This window comes from Triplophysa dalaica, chromosome 25 (genome assembly GCF_015846415.1).
Source record: "Triplophysa dalaica isolate WHDGS20190420 chromosome 25, ASM1584641v1, whole genome shotgun sequence".
In the NCBI taxonomy this organism is placed as follows: Eukaryota; Metazoa; Chordata; class Actinopteri; order Cypriniformes; family Nemacheilidae; genus Triplophysa; species Triplophysa dalaica.
Genome location: NC_079566.1, coordinates 8,160,595 through 8,181,616, shown reverse-complemented (window position 1 = coordinate 8,181,616; position 21,022 = coordinate 8,160,595). Strand labels below are relative to the sequence as shown.

Sequence of the window (21,022 nt, the reverse complement as noted above, 5' to 3'; positions counted from 1 at the left end):
TGTCTGACGATGAATCAGTAAAGAATGGTTCCGTATAAAGCGCTTGAATCTAAAAGTTTGATCTTGTGGCCCTTTTGTGTTGCATTAAACCGATATATAACACCAGAGACGTGTTAAGAAAAAGCAGTCAAGAGCTGGTATAAGGTAAGGTTTATTCAACTTCATATATAGATATATAATACAGCCAGACTTATATGTAATATAATAGCAAGTTTAACTTTACACATTTTAATCTGCATCGAGTTATATTAAAAAAATTATAACTTAATACAAAATCCAAACTCTTTGAAATATCAGGAACATTATGTGTTGACACATAGTGGAGTAAAATTCATTTCAAACAAATCTGCCATGAATGAGCGAAGTGCTCGAACCTTCTAATGTTCATCATGTTGAAAATTGAATCCAACTCTGCTGAACTGAACGTTATTTCACTCTTGCTTTATGGGTAGCAGAATTTCTTTAGATCAATCCTTGCGCTTTCTACAGTCTTTCAATTTTTCGCCTCGCAGCCTTTTCCTGTATCTTCAATCACAGAAAACGCCGCTTACGTAGACCGTCTGTATCCCGACAGCGGTTCTGTATTCAGTTCCTGACAGCCAGCATAGAGTTAATCTCCCAGATGAGGTTTCTGAGCTGGTCCATAATCGTCTTCAGCTGTTGGTTCTTCTGTTTAAGTTTCTGTGATAAAAATAAAAGAAACTGTTTTAAGCAGCCGTATCAGTTACATGCAGTGTTGGGGAGTAACTTCTACCTACACATGTGATGACTCTGACGTTATTCTTCAGTAATGTTGGTTAGCTCATCTGTTTTCAGGCTTATCAATTCAATCTTTAAAGCAATAGATCACCTCCAAAATGAAAATTGTGTCATCGTTTACTCGCCCTGGGTCATTCCAAACCTGAATGACACTCGAGAAGATTTTTTGAAAAATGTTGGTAACCAAAAACCAGTGGTACATATTGACTTATATTGTACAGATGCAAAACCAGTGGAAGTCAATGGGGACCGATGGTTTTCTGTTACCAACATTTTCCAAATATCTTCTGTTCTGCAGAAGTAAGTCTTTAATAGATTAAAACTATGACAAGATGGCGTGTAAGTAATGACAGAATTTTCATTTTAAAGGTGTACTATTCCTTCAAGTCTTCATTTAAATCTAGATTTTTTCTTTTAGATTTAGTTTTTGAGTATATAAAAAAACCCAAAACATATCTATATATGTATGTGACATTGAATCATGAATCCTGTTTTAGAATAGTGAGGTAAGGGCTTGACTACAGTTGTTCTTGCATTTGAAAGTCACTGATATGATATAAAAAGCACAATGATGTAAAACTACATTTGTAGTTATTTACAATCTTCTGCTACTTATAAAAGTGATGTCAGTTTCCAAGGAATACGTTGCAATCTTGTTTTATGACCACATGTCTGAACCCAACCTGACCAATCAGAAGACCACCTTTAACCCCACTGCCAATAGTCTTCGATCACTATCAGCATCTCAGGAATGCAAATATTTCCTTAAGTGACAACATTTGTGACACCGAAATACAATTCATTGTTCATGTCCAAGAGAATATAACCAATGTGCCAAATTCAGTGCATAAAGCTATAGCGCATGACAAAACTATATTGAACTTTCTACCTTTTACCGAATACTGGTAGTTATTCACAAAAAACGTAGTCACAATAATGACCATGACTGAACTGCATTAATAGAAGCCTGTAGCCTGGTGGGTTACAAGTATATAATCCACTTGACCACTTTAAATCGTCCATTTAAACTGACGCAATTCAACATCTAAAGCATACAGACAAGGTCAAGATGTGTACATGTTTTCAAACAAACAAAGAGCTGAAGATGTCTCATATGAGCACCTTTTCTGCTATAGGTGTTGTAGTGCATCAATGTTTTAAAAAAGAATGAGACCAGAAACAGCTTGTTAGAGTGACCGGGAAATTGTCAATGAAACTGCCTTGAGAACAGGATAGAAAAGCATCTCTGAAGCATTCTACAGGGAAAAAATACTCTTGAATCATAAAGCCTCGTGACAATGCACAAGTCACTTCCAGTGTAATAGTACAGCACTTGTTTACTCGGCACCTTAAATACAAACCTCTATTTAGATTCTGTTGGACTTGGCCATCTGTATCCCAATATAGCCCCAGTCTACCTATTTCAGATGAATAGCCCTGTTTCCATTGGGACAATGCACCGTGTCACAAAGCATTCATCATCTCCACCTTGTTCTATTGTTGGAATACTGTAGCTTGTGACTTCAGTTTACTACGGTGGCTACACAGCGCTCGATCTCAATCCAATACATCACCTTTGGGGTGAGGCGCGCCGTGTGAACGTGCAGCCTGTAAATCGGTAGAGGCTGTGCGACTGTATCGAGTCAACCTGACCCAACCACTAAGGAATTCTTCTAGTATGGACTTCATGAATCTTATGATGCATTTTAACTGTTCAAGAGGAAACATAATGGTTTGAGCAGAACTACGCACATGAATGTGAAGTCTGAGTGATTTTAGTAGCCTAATAAAAAATGTTTCAAATAAATTAAACACATTGTGGCCGAGGGCAAATTATTTTTCCGTTTGCAAAGAGATGATCATAACTATATAGAATAATAACTGTTGTCACAATTAAGGTGACATTAAACAGCATTTCAACACATTTACACTAAATGCCTTCAATGTACAAATAAATATGCAACATTTACACACAATTAAACTAGAAAACATCATCATTTAGTCTTTAACGGATCAAACAGTTACCAACAGCAGCATTTAAATATATTTTTAGTCTGTAAATTGCTTTAAAGATTCAGTATTATTTTCAAATATACTTGTATATATCTCTGCTGTCCTTCTGAAATCTCATATTTCGTGATTTTGCCAGAAACCATTATTATTAGTCACCCTTTATGTTTGTCACTGGGTTTTGGACATATTTAACCAATAAAAAGTGCTTGTTAACAGTATTTAATCATTCAAATAGTACAGTGTTTTTTTACATTTGCCAAAAATGATCACTGGATATTTCTAGAAAATAACATCACATTTGTGGAATGATCTGCCTGCTGCTACAAGATCAGCAGATTCTGTCGCCATCTTTAAGAATGAAAACACATCTCTTCCGTCAGCACCTGACCGATCATTTCTGATTTCTATATCTCTTCTACAATATCTAAAAAAAAATGCGTTCTTATTTAAGCTTAATAAACTAAACTTGGCTCTGTACACTGTAGTAGGCTTTGTGAGAGATGTTTTTATGGTTCTTATGCTTTTTGATGTCTAACGTTTGACCCAATTGCTTCCATTGTTTACTCAACTTGTAAGTCGCTTTGGATAAAAACATCTGCTAAATGACTAAATGTAAATGTTAATATAATCTCAAGCGACAAACTACAGTGAATCATTTTTTCAAACAAAAGCATCCAAGTGAAAAATAAATCAGATTCAATTGTCAAATGAAAGGGTGGATGTTTAGATTGTATTAGTAGTATGAGAAGAAAAACATGAACCTACAATTTTTTACAAAGTTTATGCATCAACTGTAAGGTGTTAATACCAATCTTACTATACTTCCTGTCCAAACAGAGTCTAAATGAAGTTCTCTATTACAAAACTGTTGATACACATTCCAGTTGTAAACAATTCATTACGGTAAAAACTGCACCGGATGTCGTGTGGATTCTTTCTGGATTGCTGACCAGAAGCAGTAAATCACCTCTAGAACAAACCTTAACAAAACCCTCTTCGTTCAACCTGAAAGTCACACTTTTGATTCTGCCTGCTAGATCGAAACACACAGCTATAGAGAAACCGTGGTGGCGGAATCAGCAGAAAGAGGCGATCCGGCTGAGCTCCTGTCTAACACCATTAAGACACAATAAAGGTAGAGAGTATAAGTGAACAAGTCCCAGCTGGTATGGAGTAGCACCTGGAAAGACCACTACATTGATCGCTACAGCCTCGCTTCTCTTAACAGGCGAGGCTGGGTCAGCATGGATCACGATGGTGGCAGGAAGAGAGTCTAAAGCACCCGTCGAACATTTTGAACAGGAGTCCTGAGGCTAGCTCAGAGGACCGGAAACTGTCGAGAGCGAGAATCTTAATCGTGATGTTAGCTGGGATGAACTGAGCCTGTGATCCAGCTGCCTTTCAACAGTCAACCTCTTCGCTTCTTTTTCAAGAATTTTATTAACTATGTATTACACATGTTGTATGTATGTACTTTAATTATGACCTAAGTGTTGCTAGAACCTTGCTTTACCAGTTACAGTAACACTCTGCAGGACATCTATTTTCTATATAAGGCGTATTTTCTACTTATGTCTATAAACATTGAGATGGCTTAAGCAGAAGACAACCAGAACAGAGAAAACTTTGATACGGCCAGTCAGTCCCAGACTCAAACATGGCATCTCATTTTACCTCTCCCTTCATCTGATTCTCTCATGGACTCGTGACAAGATCAAAGCAGCCGCTCTCCGTAATGCGTGCAGAGGGAAGAGTTTTTGATCAAATGCAGACTTATTAAAATTCAAGTTTGCTCAAATTCGCTGTGTTTTAGACTCTTGACTGACAGCTGGATGACGTTCTAGCATCAGTGCACCATTTTGCAGAATGAGAGTAGTCAAAACTGAGAAACTCAAATTAGTCTCTGAGGTCTGAGAGAATACAAAAAGATCTAATAAAAGAGAGTTCTGTGTTGAGATCCAGGGCTCAAATTACAGTTTAAACATTTTTGTTATATTACACTGAATACAAATGTTGAAAAATAATCAATTAAAAAAACTTAAAATTAGATTTGAACAATAAGATCAATGTGATACACTTTTTTTTAGCCAGTGTTTTCTAAAACAGTTTTTAGATTTAGTTTTACAATGCTTCTTTGTTTAATAACCCTTCAGACAGAATGTTTTATAATGTTTTACAGCAAAAAAAAAAGAGTTGAAATTCAACGCTGGTTCACTTTCTATGAATCAATTCAAAACACTGATTCAAAGATTCATTTGCATCATCTCTTGCATAATTTGCATCTACTTTCCAAAAATTGCTATTTGTCAAAAATAGTTTTACGTAAGGGGGTCAATGACATATAATGACATATAAGGACCGCTTATGATGTGGTATGACCAATAAATATTACACTTACAAGTTTACTACTAATACTAGTATGCTTACTACAGAAACTTAAGAATATACTTGAATTTTACACAAATATACTTACAAAAATGTAATTGAGGTATTCTTATTTTTTGTAGGAAAATCAACAATATTTAAATATTTTTTATCTTTTTATCTTAGTCACATGACCAAAAACACTGGTAACTGCATTCCACTGACAGTAGATCAAAACAAATTCCTCTTTCCGTCTTTTTCAGCATGGATAAAAACCAACATAAAGCTTAATGTGTCTTAAATTGAACTAAATAAAAAAATAAGTATATATTAATTCTGCGGCTGAAATATGAATATCTGATTATGCTAGTGAATGGTAGAATAATAATTAACATAATATAAATTCATTACTTAACCAAACTCAAAGATTTTAAGATAAATCATGGTCGCACACATGACATGGCCAACTCATGTACATGGAAAACCACTAAAATCATCTAAAATTTATTTAAAAAAATGTATTCTTCATTTATGCATACACTGCATTCTTAATGTTTGGATAATTTATATTATTAACAATTAATATTATAATTTCTTTCTTTCAAAACTGGCCTGTCGGAAATCCTTATACCTCATTGACCCAAACATAAAAAATTAAACATAGAATATTACCAAAAGAGGGAAAAATGCATAGAGATCTACATTTCTTCTCTTTAAGCACTAATCCAGTCTGATCAAAGCACGTCACATTTCAAACGACAGAATTCAGCCACAAAAACTCAGATAAAAATGTAAAAATGTCTGCAGAACAAGCCTTCATTATAAAAGCTGTTTGACCTTGGATGCCACACGGCTAATCCGCCTCGTCTCTCTCGGCTCATTTCTGCGTTTCTGCTCGCTCAGATTGAACAGGAATTACTAGTGTAAATGTCTGGGAGTGAAGCGAGGGGATTACACTGATTGAAGAGCGAGGAGGGTTGTACCTCATTCTAATCCAGGTGACATCATCCCCTCCCTGACGCAACCCTAGCAGGCTTCTGAGACCTGGTTATCTGAAAGCACCTGCACAAAAACACGAGTCTTCTCTTTGAATTGGCCCACAACTCGACTTTTTGAAATAGAGGAATTGATGTGGACGGAGCGTTCTTTTTGGCCACTGCAGGACATGCAAAAGCTGAACTCGCTTCATCAGCTGTTTATTTTGATCAAAGCTAAAGCCAGATGGCCCCGCTGTGTGTGTTATATGAGAGGACTGCTGATGGCACGAATGCAGAGAATGTTGAGTGACAGAAGTCTAGAAAAAAATAAAACTGCCCCAAACGGCTTTTTCTAAGCAGAAAAGAAACTAAAGCCTTTGACGGAGCTTTAGATAGTACAAGACGGTTATAACCAATGGTGCGGGACGGCACGTGCAAATGTTGAATACTTAGTGTTTGAGCGGGCATGCTGCTCTAGCAAGCACCATAAAAAAATCTATATTTCCTATATGTTATTAAAAGTGCGAGCGGCAGTAAAGTCCACATGTGAAATGTCAAAAGTATTGAAGGTTGTCTTCATTGATTACCGCTCCGCTCCACAGCATTTTTCAATCTCTTAACCCCAGACCGCTGTCAGCCGGGGCTATTGATTGTGTTGTTTATTGTTACTTTGTTTACAGTGCTTGTATCAAGCCTCCATGACCATTTCCAGCCCACTCTCCCTGCTACTATAAACACCTGCGTACGTAAGTAGGCCGCCTCCTGCATTTACATAAACCGAGCTGGTTGCAAATGATTTGCAAATGATCTCCTTCCCTCTCTCATTATTTTTGTTCCACTAGAGCGATTCATAAACAAAATCCTAAACTCAATTAAACACACAATGTTCAGGTTGAAAAGTTCATTGGATCTTCAAAGCGGCGTTTCGAAGCGGAGCTAAACGGCGCGCTGTGTGGCTGGGGAGGTGGGGGTGGACGGGTTGATGGAGGAATAAAACGGAAGCAAAGCTCATCCCGCTGCGATGAGACCGAGATGGCAATGGAGGGAGGAGACCTCCACGGATCAGAGGTGAAGGATGTTGTAGAATGGAGAAGTAGGCGGAGCGGGAGGGATGATGGAACAATGGTACCTACTTTGAGAAACCGAAACCTAATGGCAACTTTCATGATTCAAGATTTAAGACTTGAAATCTTTATTGTCATCTTTTCCGCATTTTATGGTACTATGCGAAAACAAAATAGTAGAGTGCAACATTTCCTTTGATGGTTGTTTGGTTGTGTGGTCATCCACAGTTAAGAACCTGGGTGTGTTTCTAGATAGCAGTCTGTTGTTTGATAGTCACATCTCAAATGTGTGTCGTACAGCATTCTTTCATCTCAGAAACATCTCTAAAGTAAGCCAAATGCATTCTGCTTTAGACGCAGGGAAACTTATTCATGCATTTATCTCACGAATTGATTATTGTAATTCATTGTTGGGGGATCTCCTGCGACGCTTCTGAATAATCTACAATGCAGCAGCCAGAGTGCTCACAAGATCAAATAATGTTTTTATATAAATCCAATTCTGTTATCATAGCACTGGCTGACTATAAAGTTCTGAAAAGACTTCAAAATCCTCCTCATAATTTATAAAGCATTGAATGGTCAAGTGCCCCAGAATCTCTGTGAACTATTGTCAGATAACAATCCATCGAAGCTCCGGTTCTTCTCCGGATGCTCTTCCCATTTCAACCAAACACTCGTGATGATGGGTAGTCCACGTGATGGCAACTTTAGCCACACCCTACAACCCCGAGGGAACCTGAAGACCTCAGTCCAAGCTCAGGTTATGGCCTGATGCTCTTCCCAGTGCAGCATGACACTCGGGATGATGGTTAATTCACCTGATGACAACTACAGGCACAACCCACAGTCATCCAGAATAATACTGGACAGACCTAAATATCTCTTTTTTCTATCCTCACTAGTTCTTTTCACTAACCAGCCCGGCAATTTATTTCCAATGAATTTCACAGTTGACTTCAGTGGGTCCTCTCAGTGGGAACAGTGCTATTTTAATATGCCAGAGGAGAACTGGTTCTCCCGGTTGAGTTTGGCCTCTCCCAAGTTTTTTGTTTGTACACTCTTATACAAATATACTGTATATTACTAGTGTAGTTTTGATTCCTTGCCACTGTTTCTCACTGGGAGACCGCTGATTTAGTTTAATCCATAAATATAAACATCTTGCGTTTAAAAACATACATGCACGTTAACATAATTTAACAAATTTCTTTCCGCGCGTTTTGGTATTATTGCAAAATGTTTTGGTATATTGAAATTTTAGGCTCCCAGTCCTGAAAACAATACGTCTTAAGGGTTAATTTTTCGAAATTGAGATTTTTACATCATCTGAAAGCTGAAGAAATAAGCTTTCTATTGATATATGGTTTGTCAGGATAGGACACTATCTGGCGGAACAACAACTGTTCACAAAACTGGAATCTGAGGATGCAAAAAAATATTGAGAAAATCACCTTTGAAGTTGTTAATCTGAGGCACTGTAGCAAATCATCCACTCACAGAAAAATTCATACATGTATTTCATACATTTACAGTAGGAAATTTATAACAAATCTTCATTGAACATGATCTTTACTTAATGTCCTGTTATTTTTTGCATAAAAGAAAAATCTGTCATTTTTACCCATGCCATGTATTTTTGGGCAATTACTAAAAATGTTCCCGTGCTTCTTATGACTGGTTTTGTTTTCAAGGATCACATATTTAAAAAAATTATATAACTCAATTAAATAAACTTAAATTTAATAATTTATAGCCTCTGACAATCCACTGACATTGCTGTACATTGCATAGCGAAAAACTTCATGTATCTCAATACCGTATATTCTCATTAATTGTTCCCCTAGTATTATTTTTATTATATTTTAATTATGATGTATGTTAACCTGCTTTGCAACAATGAAAATTGTGAAAAGCGCTTTATAAAATAAAATTGGAATGAACTGCATTTTCTTTGGAATAATGCAGAATGACGAATCATTCACAATAAGACCTAGAAAATGTATTGAGACAAGAAACAAAATAAATATTAACTTTCAGTTGATAAAACAACAAAAGTTTTCTTTAGAAGACAGATCTAGTGATTCCTAATCAGGCATGTCTTTACATCTTTTTTTAGAGCAAACTCTTTCATCTCCTCTCAGACTGTCTGGAGCTTATTACATCTGCAATGAGCGCATTCCCAGACAGCATAAAGGAGAGATGAGCAATAGAAATCTTTAAGGGAAAGTGTAGCTGTAAATCCATTTTAAAGCCCAAACAGAGAGATGTAATTTTAGCCTCTTGGTTTCTTATGGGAGACGGTAGAAACTTTGGATTTGGCTGAGAAGACAAAAAGGCCTTGTTTAAAACCAAATCACATTCCCTCACGGGTAGCAAGCCAGAAAAAGAACTTATCCAAGAGCGGTGTCGGTTCATATTTGTGTCATGATCTATGGAGGGTGAATCTTTGTAATCGGATAACTGATATTGTGGGGAGTGACTGTGACTACACTATAAATGTGAAGCGTGTCATTTCTGTGTCAGAATTTAACAGACTTAAAAAAAATATATGTTTCAGTAAATGTTTCAAATCGTCATTTCCCACTAATATTTTTGCCCTTACAAAATAATGTCAAGTGTGCTATAAGTATACTTTCAGTCTTGCATGTCAGAAAATAACTAAGTAAAGAAACCTTTGTAAGATATTTTTATAATCTATAATATGTACTGTATAATATTATAAAATATAAAATCATATTCAAATACACTAAATTTCTGTGTATTTAGTGTGTTATAAGTTGCCCATGCATGTAGTAGACAGGTGAATAGAATTTAAAGTGTGTCAGAAAAAAAGATGCATCCTATCTAAAAGCATATGCTCACCCAGATCTGCCTGAAACCACACCCCCACATATCTATGTCAGACCACCCAAATGTATACGCAAATAAGGTGGGGGTACCTGTCGTACAATTGCTTTGGAACCTGATGTTCCAAATATGGTAAGAGGCGTTACATTTCTGTCACACGCTTGCAATATTCGACCAATCACTACGCACTGGTTAACCGGCCAATCATAGCAAACTTAGCATTTCAGAGCGATGAGATTTGTTAAAAATCTGCTTGTTCAGCGAGGCGGGGCAAAGAGGAGATACAAACATGCAGAGTATGTTGAAAATACAGCGTTTTTAAACCTTAAATTGTGTACACACGTTGCATTACATCTAAAACGAACCATAATTTTCGTTTTAGCCGGGTCAAATGACCCCTTTAAAGAATAATTACAAGTATACTGTACTTGCAGCATTCAAAGTACTAAACTAATAGTTTACTGAGAGTATACTTTAAAGTGTACTTCATAAACTAAAGAATGTGCTTCTAGTATTGAACTAGTAAACTAACAGCATACCTGTAAGTTCACTAATATGGTTTTTCGGGAGACGTGCGTATCTCATAAACATTATTGTTGCTGTTAACTTTTGACATTTCCACCCCACCAAACATGACGCGGCACAAAACGAAATGTGATCGGTTGTTACTTATCAGTCGGATGGCCTGTTGGGCGATGAAAAGCAGCCAAAGTTCAGTGAGACTACACTTGAAACTATTCGTACGCTTAAAAGTATACTTTTATAACCTGAAAGGAAGCAAATTTAGTCCCTAGTAGTACTGAAATGTTAAACTTTTTAAATTTCACGTTTACTACTAACACTAGTATACTTACTACAGAAACTTAAAAATATACTTGAATTTTGCTGAAATATACTTCTACAGCATTTAAATATATTTTTAAAATCACTGGTCACTGTGTTCCACTCACAGTAGGTCAAAACAAATTCCTCTTTCCTTTTTTTCACCTGGGGTTAAAACCAACATTAAGCTTAAAGTGGCTTTAATTTCCTGTTGAAATGCTTACACAGCCATCACATGTAAAAAAAACATAATTATTTGTACATGGGTACGAAGTAACAACACGAAAGCAAACACCAATTCCTCAACCTGAAGAGCAACGAACCGCCACAAAACATTTTCTATTTCCAGCGTGACCCTTTTTCGTGCCCTGAGCATGCCGAGCCTTCCTCCCTGACCTGGCGTGCACCAATTAAAACGCCTCTGGCCGGCAAACCTGCTCTAATGGATGACATATGAACTGACTAACCATGTGGAGAATTGAGTGGCTCCCGTGAGCGGTGCCGTCTAACGCGTGTGCGCATGCAGACTACGAACCCGCCTCATTATGGGCTCGGCGTGTTTGTTTAGCAGAGCGTTGCGGCCCCTCAGCCCCAGCCCTGCTCCGGAGATAACAGTGAGCGCTTGTGCCGCTGCATACGGTGTCCTGCCTTCTGAGAGGGCTACTTGAAATTACAAACATTCTCCTCTCACATTTCTCACTTTCTCATTTGAATAAAGAGGACAGACGGGGTAATTAACAGGGTAATAAAAAAAACATCGAAGGGGCGAGGGAGGTAGAAAGAGCGAGAGAGAGCGTAGAGGGGGGAAAGAAAAGAGTAGTGGAGAATAAATGAGAACAGCCATCTCTCCAAGGCCTTCTTAATGAGCTGTGACAGGAATTTATTAACAGTTAGAGCAGTATTCAATCAAAGCGCTTGCCTGCACGAGTTGACAGTGCCTCGACTACAGTGGACCTTTGGATGGCCTCACACATCCATGGGTCCCCGAGGGACCTGGAGACTTGCATCAGAGCAGAGACTCGAGTCAAAAAGTCGGGGTCGACAGGCTCAGAGGAGGCACTGTAAATGGTACTCTGGAGTTGGTTGATGGATATTTCCCAGTTTACGTCAATGGCCGTTAGACATTTGTGCTGTTGTTTTGCACTCCAAATTGCATTGAAATTTACTGGATTCATTTCTGGGACGCTAAAATACCCAGTTCATTCCACCTCAGAGATTTGGCTTCAAATGAAACAAGGTTGGCTAATGAAAGCTACATAAAACTTTCCACAACGCGTACAAGATGTGTGGAGATAGATCAGTCACCGTGATGAAGGCCACTCTCTGACACTATAGACTGCAGGGCTATTATTCAACCGAGCCCTGACAAACAGCAATTACCCCAATCGACAGATAACGAGAACGGGGTGATCATTCAGAGACAGGACGTCCCATAAAGCAGCGGGGCATTACCATACTAACACCATACATCTCTCCACAACTTCACCAAGTTGAGGAGCTCCATTCAGTAAATCACGCATGAGCACCACCGGCATGGCGAATGATGGCACTCAATCAACAGGACGATGGAATGACTTTATTACAATGCGCAACTTATCACACGGTAAGATGAGTCAGACTGCCACCATTATGTTTCAACAAACTGACCTGAGAGCTAATTTTGAATCATCTGAGGCCTCATTACTTTCACCACCACGTCCATTTCTGTCTGTTCATCCATCCGTTCATTAATTACAGTGTGATTCTTCAATTAGGGGAACTTTTTTGCCCCCAGTATGATTTTTAATAAAAATATCTTAGACAAATCTGTCATACAAAAGATTTGAAGGGCACGTTAGAAGAGCTTTCATTTTTCATTGTGTCTGGTAATTAATTTATGTAGACTTTCTATAGTCAATATACAAAATAAATCACTTGCACTGTTTACACTCTTAAAAAAGGTGCTTCATGAGGTTATTTGATGCCATAGAAGAGATTTTTGGTTCCATGAATAACCTTTAACATTTGAAGATTCAGATTATGAAAAAGTAAGAAAGAGATGGTTCTTTAAAGAACCTTTGACTGAATGGTTCTTTGTGGAACCCAAAATGGTTCTTTTATGGCATCGTTGTGATTTTTAAGTGTACATGTTTTTTTTTATCATATTACACAAAAGCTAAAATATACACTACCAGGAATATTAAAAGTATTTAAAAATTATACTTAAGTGATAGTACAGATAGATACTGAGGGACAATTTTACTCAAAATATTGAAAGTCAAAATATCAAGACAAAATCGTGCTGAAGTAAAAAGTACAATATTAAATTGTACTAAGGTATTAAAAAAGTAAACGTAACAGCAAGAATTTAACTAATTAATGAATTATAATTCATAACATCTATATAGCGCTTTTCTGTGTACTCTAAGGGCTTTACAGGGAATGGGGGAATCTTCTCTTCTGGTTTCATAAAAAACTTTTTTTTGGGGGGTCGCAAGGCCTACGAGGGCGGGGTCACAGGATGATTTCCAGATTATTATTTTTTATTATAAATAGCGTATGTAATCAAGAAGTGTAACAAAATATAAAAATATGAGTTCAGATAAAAATAAAACCAGGCAAATAAAAACCCATCAGCCATAGGAATTTCCTCACATTTGATCATGACACATTAACCACATTACCCAACCGCATTAGGTAAGGCGCAACAAGTTCATTTACATCACCACATCAAATAGTTCCATGTGCATGCAGATCATTTTTCAGGCTTTAAGTTTAGGTTTAGGTAAGGTATCCTTATTAGTCGAAATGAAACAGTAAAGTAATGAGTAAATAACTGTAAAACAACTTTATGTTAGAGTCTTTAGTGCCCTTTTGTGTTGTCATAATGCGCGTTTGGGTATAATAGGTGCATGTGTGCATTTGCGCGCAACGTTTGTATCCTTTAACCTCCGAGGATAATGGGGGTCTCAACTCCCTGGCACTGTTATTTTGGGGTCACGGGCTGAAAGGTTTGGTATCCCCTGCTTTCGAGAATCTTTGACTGAAGGGTTCTTTGTGGAACCAAAATGGTTCTTGTATGGCGTCGCTGTGAAGAAACTTCAAAGCACTTTTAGTTTTAAAAGTGTATCACACACATTATTCCAAAATACAACTGAAGTTTGATCAATATCATATTCACATTTGTATTCGCAGTGATAAATGTCTAAACCGCATGAAACAGAAGTTCATTTTGCAAGAAATCTAATTGAAAGATCACCATCGTATATCCAAAACACTCCCTCTCTAAATCTTGAACATACCAGATTCCTTCTGCATTAACTCCATCCATCCACTACATCCATCTATAGCATCTGATCTCTCTATAGATCCCAGATTCTGTGCACAATCCATTTACACATTCCATCAATCCCTCCATTACTCCATCAATCCACCGCAGCCCGTATTCCGGCGTCCCACGACTTTCAGTACAGCTGGCTGCTGCCACACATGCAGATGTTGTAGAGCTGTATCACATCTGCTCGCCACATTCTGATGCAACCTTGACCTCCCTTGAGTTTGACGTTCCTTATTCCCCAGCATGGTCTCCTCATCCAGCGTGTTATTTGCAGCTGGCTATTTGGCCGGCGAATGGCTCCAGGGCCCTCGTCGCCCGAGCATTTCCCTGCCGCCTGCCTTTCAAGAGCACGCTGCCGTTTTTAATAAGGCCTGCTTGACGGCAAAGAAGAGTGTGGAAAGAACATCGCCCTATTAGGGTGAGATCGTTTCGATTCTGCTGCGAGAGAGTCAAGAAATCTCTGCTCGAAAGTCATCGGGTCAGTTTTCAAACACCACAGCTTCATTATAAGAGTGAGTGCTGCAAGTATCTTTCTACTGTTTTAATGAACACTGTCAACAGATCTAGAATAAGATCTTTGCTCTTGGTTTTTATTTATTTTACTAACCTTGTTAACTTCCAGCACTTCTCTTCTCTCTTCGCTGGCTGCACGCATCTGACTGACCACACGGTCGTCTTGTTTAGAGCTGTCGTCTTCTACGAAAGGAATAAGTTGCTGAAAAAGAAAGACGTATACAATGAATTCATATCAGATCCAAATGGAAATTCTTTCAGTATTTACTAATCCTCTTGTCATTTCGAACCTGTATGACTTTCTTTCTTCTGCAAAACACAGAGGAAGACATTTTAAAGAACGCTGGTAACCAAACAACATTGGCACACATTCACTTCCATTTTATGGGCACAAAACCCCCAAGACAGTTTTCAAAATATCTTATTTTTGTGTTCCACAAATGAACAAGGTCCATACAGGTTTTGAACAGCATGAGGGTGAATAAATGAACTTTCATTTTTGGGTGAACTTTCAAGCAAAATGAGCACACATTTAATTGTGTGGGCGGAGTCTAATCCATTTGCTAAGTCTGGTGGAGGTTGGAAAAAGTTGCAGAACCTGCTTTCCTATTGTTATTTTAGATCAATTTATCCAAAAGACTTTAATATAATAGTATGCAATAAATAGTATTGCCTGGAATGCCCTCCCCATAAAAACAAAGATTGAAGTGTCTTCCTCAAAGGAACAATGATGATACGGGATCACTGCAATTCTCCAGGTCATGAATTCTCCCCCTTCTGGGGTTTAAACCGCGAACCTTTATACTACTAGCTACCACAACCCACAGGGCATTTCTGAGCTAGTTCAAGTTCATATATTTTTAATGGAGTTCAGCTGTAGCTAAAGAAAGGCACCTTGCAAACCCCACCAATATAAAACAAGCAGACTGTAGAGTATACATTTGATGATTTGCTCGCTCTAAGCAACCTAGTTTCTTCGTCTTTAATAGACATAACAAAATGCATACTGTGGTGAACAAAGAAAACATGAATTTTTATAGCTAAATTATCACTTTAAACACAAGTTTTTGAATTATGGTTAAGCTGTGACATTATCCAATTACAAAACTAACCATCAATGATAAAACCTTCAATGGTTTGAGCTTTGTGCAAAAGCTGACTGTAGTGCCCGCGTGGCCGCGTCGTTCAATAGTCTCTCAAATATAAAAGAGCTTAAGAGATGAGATTGTAAGGTTTTAACAAGCTGGTGAAGCCACAGTAAATGGAACGATGCATAATGCAGGAGGCTTTTAAAGATAGCCTTCACAGAGAAATCCAAAACACCAAACCGTAGGTTTAAGGTCTTACAATACAACTGCAATCTATCCTATTCTGTCTGAAAAAACTTCAAATCACTCATCGGGCACTGCTCTTTGAGGCCCTCAACAGCCTTTGACAGAATCTGTGTAAAGGGAGACTAGAAGAATCTTAAAAAGAATCTCATCAAATTTTGCTATTCATTTTTGCGTTTAAGACAATGCCTCAATAAATTTCCACCAACATATGCTGTCCGAGATCCTTCAAGTGCTATATTCTTTCGTGAGATTCTATCATTCTTTGACCTTGCAGGATAGACAGTGGCTTGCCTGGAACCAGATCATGGTCTCCTTGGTTTAACATCACAGTGACACCTGCTGGTGTTTTGCAGGAGGAATCAGTGAAGCTAGTGAAGAAAAACACCCGAGTTTCTCTACTTGGAGGTGAAAGTCAGCTCTATTTTCTATGAAATTTGACATAACTTCTTTAAAAAGGACTTTCTAATACTGTAAACAACTGCATTAAGGGATACTTCAACCAAAAATGAAAATTCTGTCCTCATTTACTAACCTACGAGTTGTTCCAAATATGTATAAATGATTGTATTATGATGAACACAGAGAAAAACAATAGGAAGAATGTTTATAACCAAACAGATCTTGCCCCCCATTGACTCCCAGAGTGGTTTGTTCTGAAGACATTTTGAAGAATGTTGGTCAGCAAACAGTTCTGGGGCACTTTTGACTACCATTGTATTTTTTCCTACTATGGTAGTCAAAGGGGGGCAAAATCTGTCTGGTTATAAGCATTGGAAGTTATAAGTTTATCGGAACAAAGACATTTATAAAGGTTTGGAACAACTCGTAGGTGAGTAAATGATGACAGAATTTAAATTATTGCGTGAAGCATCCCTTTACTGCAGTTGTTTACTGTATTAGAAAGTCATTTTTAAAGTTGTTAAAGGTGAGTAAATTATGACAGAATTTTCACTTTTGGGTAAAAGGATATTGTTGTTATCTTTAAAAATTGTAACCCGATTTATGTTATATTCTTGCATTCCATAAATATGCAACATGATGCTTCCATACATTGACTGTCAATATATAAAATAATTTAATGTATATTTAAAAATATATAGAATATATTGTTAATATATTACATTATATTAAAATTAATTTACCAAAAATATATTCACTTGTTCAAATATGAAATGAATTAATAAAATATATATAGCATTATGTTTCCCAGAATATTCCCATATATTTTTTTGTCACTGACTCATAGCGAACTATATAATCATTAAGCAAGAGGTAAACGACACATTACCAGTAATTTCAATTTCATAAATCTCATCATTCAACAAGATTAAGATCTTAGTAGATCTTTCATTCTTAAACACATAACAGTGAACCGCTTTAAATGATGTATCATTTCAGCAGGCAACAGAAAAAGAACGGCAGTCATTCTGAATTCAGCATAATCACTCATATTTTGTGGGTCTGCGGTTTCCAAAAAACAGACCTTGCAGGCTTTCGGCTGTCACATGCCAACGGAGAAGCAAAAAAAGGAAAATTTGATCATACGAAATGCAAGGGAAATAAAAAAGCCCCTGGCAGATTTGTCAAGGAAGCGATTGCAGAAAACCACAGGCGCAGCGGAGAGAGAGAAGCTGGAACGGGAGGATTGAATTAATTAGCTTTACGCTCTTTAGGTCTGACGAATTCCAAAAGAAAACAGCGACACAATACCATCCTTGAGCCAGACTCACATCGAGTTTCCAAGGAAGAAACCACCTGTTGGCAGTAAGTGTAGTAGAAGAGGGCCAGTTAGTTAATATAACACAAACAACACATTACTCAAGGCCCAGGCACTGAAAGATGGATGCGGTCTGCCAGCTGACTGAAATAAATGATTCTGCGCAGTTCACTGCAGTTGATTACTTTGAGGGAACTGAAGTGGATGGAAAAAGTGAGGTGGTAAATGAAATGACATGGCTATTTCGCTTTCCTCATAGAGGAAATTCCACTGTTGGGAGCCGGTGATTGCTTGCTTTGGAAAATGCTGACACGAGGGAATTTGCCAGCTCTTCATTACCAAGCACTGCAGATAATTAGCCAGGTGATGAGGTAATGCCACCGACTCCATTACAGCACTTCCTGTTTAGAGAGAAGAAGTTACGGGAGCGCGAAGAACACCTGAAATCTAAGCAAGAGAAGCAGTGCCAAAATAAACAGCCTGCGAGCACAGGGGCTTTTTCTGCTAATGAGAAGGAAGAACCTGAATTTTCAACTCTCAAGGCTGTTGTTCATACCCTCTGGTTGAAGTTACAGCAGATCTAATGACTTTTTCCACCGCTGTCTTCAATAAACGAGAAAACCTTGCACGAATGACTGGTTTGAACGACTCAACAGACCAATTGTACGCTCGATCCAATTCTAAGGGGGGAGTTCGCTGAGAATTGACTGCGGTAACTAATAGAGTTGTTTATTTGAACACATAGTCTGTGCCGTTTTTGAAACCCGACTCATTAAAGGAATATGCAAAAGCGACCAAAAAATAGTGCTGAACGCAAATTGCTTTTTAGGATGAAGACACATTCTAAGACAAGCATCACGCTAATAGAAAGAAAGCATGTTTGTTATGAAAAGAATAACATTGAATTACCGTACATGCACATTGGCACAGTGCTCAACCAGTAGCAAGTTGGATTGTTCGGGGAAGGAGAATAAAATCACTGTTTAAATACACATTTAGGTGATTAAATCACATAGTCTGCCCAAGTCATATTTGAGATACAGTCTTCCCATCAAAGCTCCCGTTTAAACATTTTTTTTAAATCCTCCAGATGTTCTGTGGCCTGCTAACCCTCAGAAGCCAAAGTAACACTTAAGAAGATCTGAAAAACATACGTTCTTAAAAAGCTTTTTCTTAACAAATCCAGACATGACGTCAATAAAAGCTTATTGGGTGACCGACTTGGAACGAATCACTAGATCACTTCAACGCTTCTGTGAGTCCAAGACCAATGTTTTTCAAGAATCTTTCCCTAACTACTACTTGAAAGGAATTAAAAAAGTGCTTTGGGTTGAGATTTCACAATGCGCACTAATTAAAAGTTTGTAGGCAAATGCATGTTGTGAATGTAAAGTAATCCCTGATGTACAAGATCAAATGAACCCACTTCTGACTACCCAAGCTGTGCATAAAAAAATACACTCACATAAGAAGAGCTGAAAAATTGACTACATTTCTGCTAGACTTGAAAACTTCATACAATAAGAAAAAGACAATCAAGAGTACAAGTAACTCCAAAATGAATATTATGTCCTAACTAACTCTCATTTAAACTTCTTCTGTGTGTGTTTTTTATGAACTATCCTTTTAAAAAGAAACCCAACGCTTTTTGATCCTGGATGGTTAACCATGACTTAAAGAGGAAGAGAGAGAGAGATAGGCACTCACCTCAGGTGGTATGGTGTCAATAGCAGCACAATTCTCATTGCATTTGTCATAAACAAGACGTAGCTTCCGGAAAAGTGCAGACAGCATCCGCAAGTGTTCCTGCAGTTTTCCTAACCGGTCCTGATGAGTGTTGGGATGATAGGTCACTCCATTCGGGAGCTGAGTGAGAAGACATGGACAAAGACAGTTGATCAAAGCAGACAGATACCGACACGTCAGGAAACATCTCAAGATCTTTAGATGCGTGAATGTCTTTGATGGAAGGAACTAACTTGCATGTTCCTCAGCAACTGAAAGATCTCCATGGTTCTTAAGACGATGTCCTGTACCGTCTCTTGCCCGATCCGGCATAGTGAAGCTGTGTTCACATCCCGTTGCCCGGGAAACGAGGCCAAAGGAGGGGTTGTCATGGGGACAATGAAAAGCAGGCACTGGTGGCTAGGTGGCTATTCGGCAGGACTTTGGGGCATGTCTGTTAACAATATAAATATATATTATTGCAAGTAAGTATATGAGAAATTATTGTGAAAAATGAAGCGCGCGTGCATCACACCTTTTGACATTATCGATATAAAACCCAACACGAAACATATACACAAAATATGATTAACGCAAGTAAAAACGTACAATATAAGACGTGCATTACACGTAGTGAAATAATATTTAGCTTTACACTGAGGTATTGCCATCAAAGCTATCAAAGCGCAAAATATAAACCCTTATGAGTTAACAGGTACGTGAAATAAGCACATACGTCATTTCTTAATATCAATTTCAAATCGTCAAACCGTTATAACACAAGAGATGTTTAAATACCTTTTGTACTTTGTTAGTCTTGTTGACAACACGTCATTTTTCCGGGCTGTGATCTCGTCTGAGGATATCATCGCGAGAGTTTACAGTCCTCAGACACTACACTGCACGGACTGTTTGGCGTGTGACATCGAACTACCGCGATAGCTATGCTTTCGAATACCTCTCGCGGTATTTTGAAGTCATGCGCGGATCTGCCGCAAGAAGTCGAAAGATCACTCTTATTTTCTTTCATCGATTCCGTTTTTATTTTGTTGGTATTTTAAATGGCTTTAAGTGTCCTGTTTATTCACACTTTATTTTTTTAAAGCAAACATGCGCAGGGCGAGTACTATTGTAGATGTGGGTATACCGCGCCATCTAGTGTACACTCTATTCTGCCCTTTTTGTTATAGGAATGGTGTTTCAATAAACCTTATTTTGCAATATGGTGTTAAAGATGTATGCGTTAACTGTGGATTTTTGTACTGTATCGAGTGACCTTTGGTTTGTTTCTATACCATTATGACCATTATTAATACCTATAGAAAAATGTATCAGCTGCTGTGTAGCCTATACAGCACATTTCGAGTGAGTCGTGCTGTTTGATTTTTGTTCTTGGAAAAACAAAGATAGACATTCATACTGAAACAATCAGTGTGCTTTTACATAACAGCTAAAAAATGAATCATTGAAACCTTTTAACCTCCGACTCTGTGATCGGTAACATTGATCTCAAGAAGAGGCTGGTTTTGTGGACTAGTTTTCTAGTCCAATTTTCAAAGAAAATGCAT

At 37.8% G+C, this 21,022-nt stretch overlaps 1 protein-coding gene across 1 annotated transcript; it reads right to left on the bottom strand.

Moving 5' to 3' along the window:
* Positions 1 to 135: 135 nt before the first annotated feature.
* Positions 136 to 20,387, bottom strand: med30 (mediator complex subunit 30). The gene is made up of 5 exons (XM_056741011.1): positions 20,253 to 20,387; positions 19,709 to 19,908; positions 19,437 to 19,595; positions 14,773 to 14,880; positions 136 to 681 (listed from the first exon to the last, which is right to left on the bottom strand). The coding sequence occupies exons 2-5, from the start codon at positions 19,844 to 19,846 to the stop codon at positions 586 to 588; spliced, it is 501 nt and encodes a 166-aa protein (XP_056596989.1). The 5' UTR covers positions 19,847 to 19,908; positions 20,253 to 20,387; the 3' UTR covers positions 136 to 585.
* Positions 20,388 to 21,022: the final 635 nt, after the last annotated feature.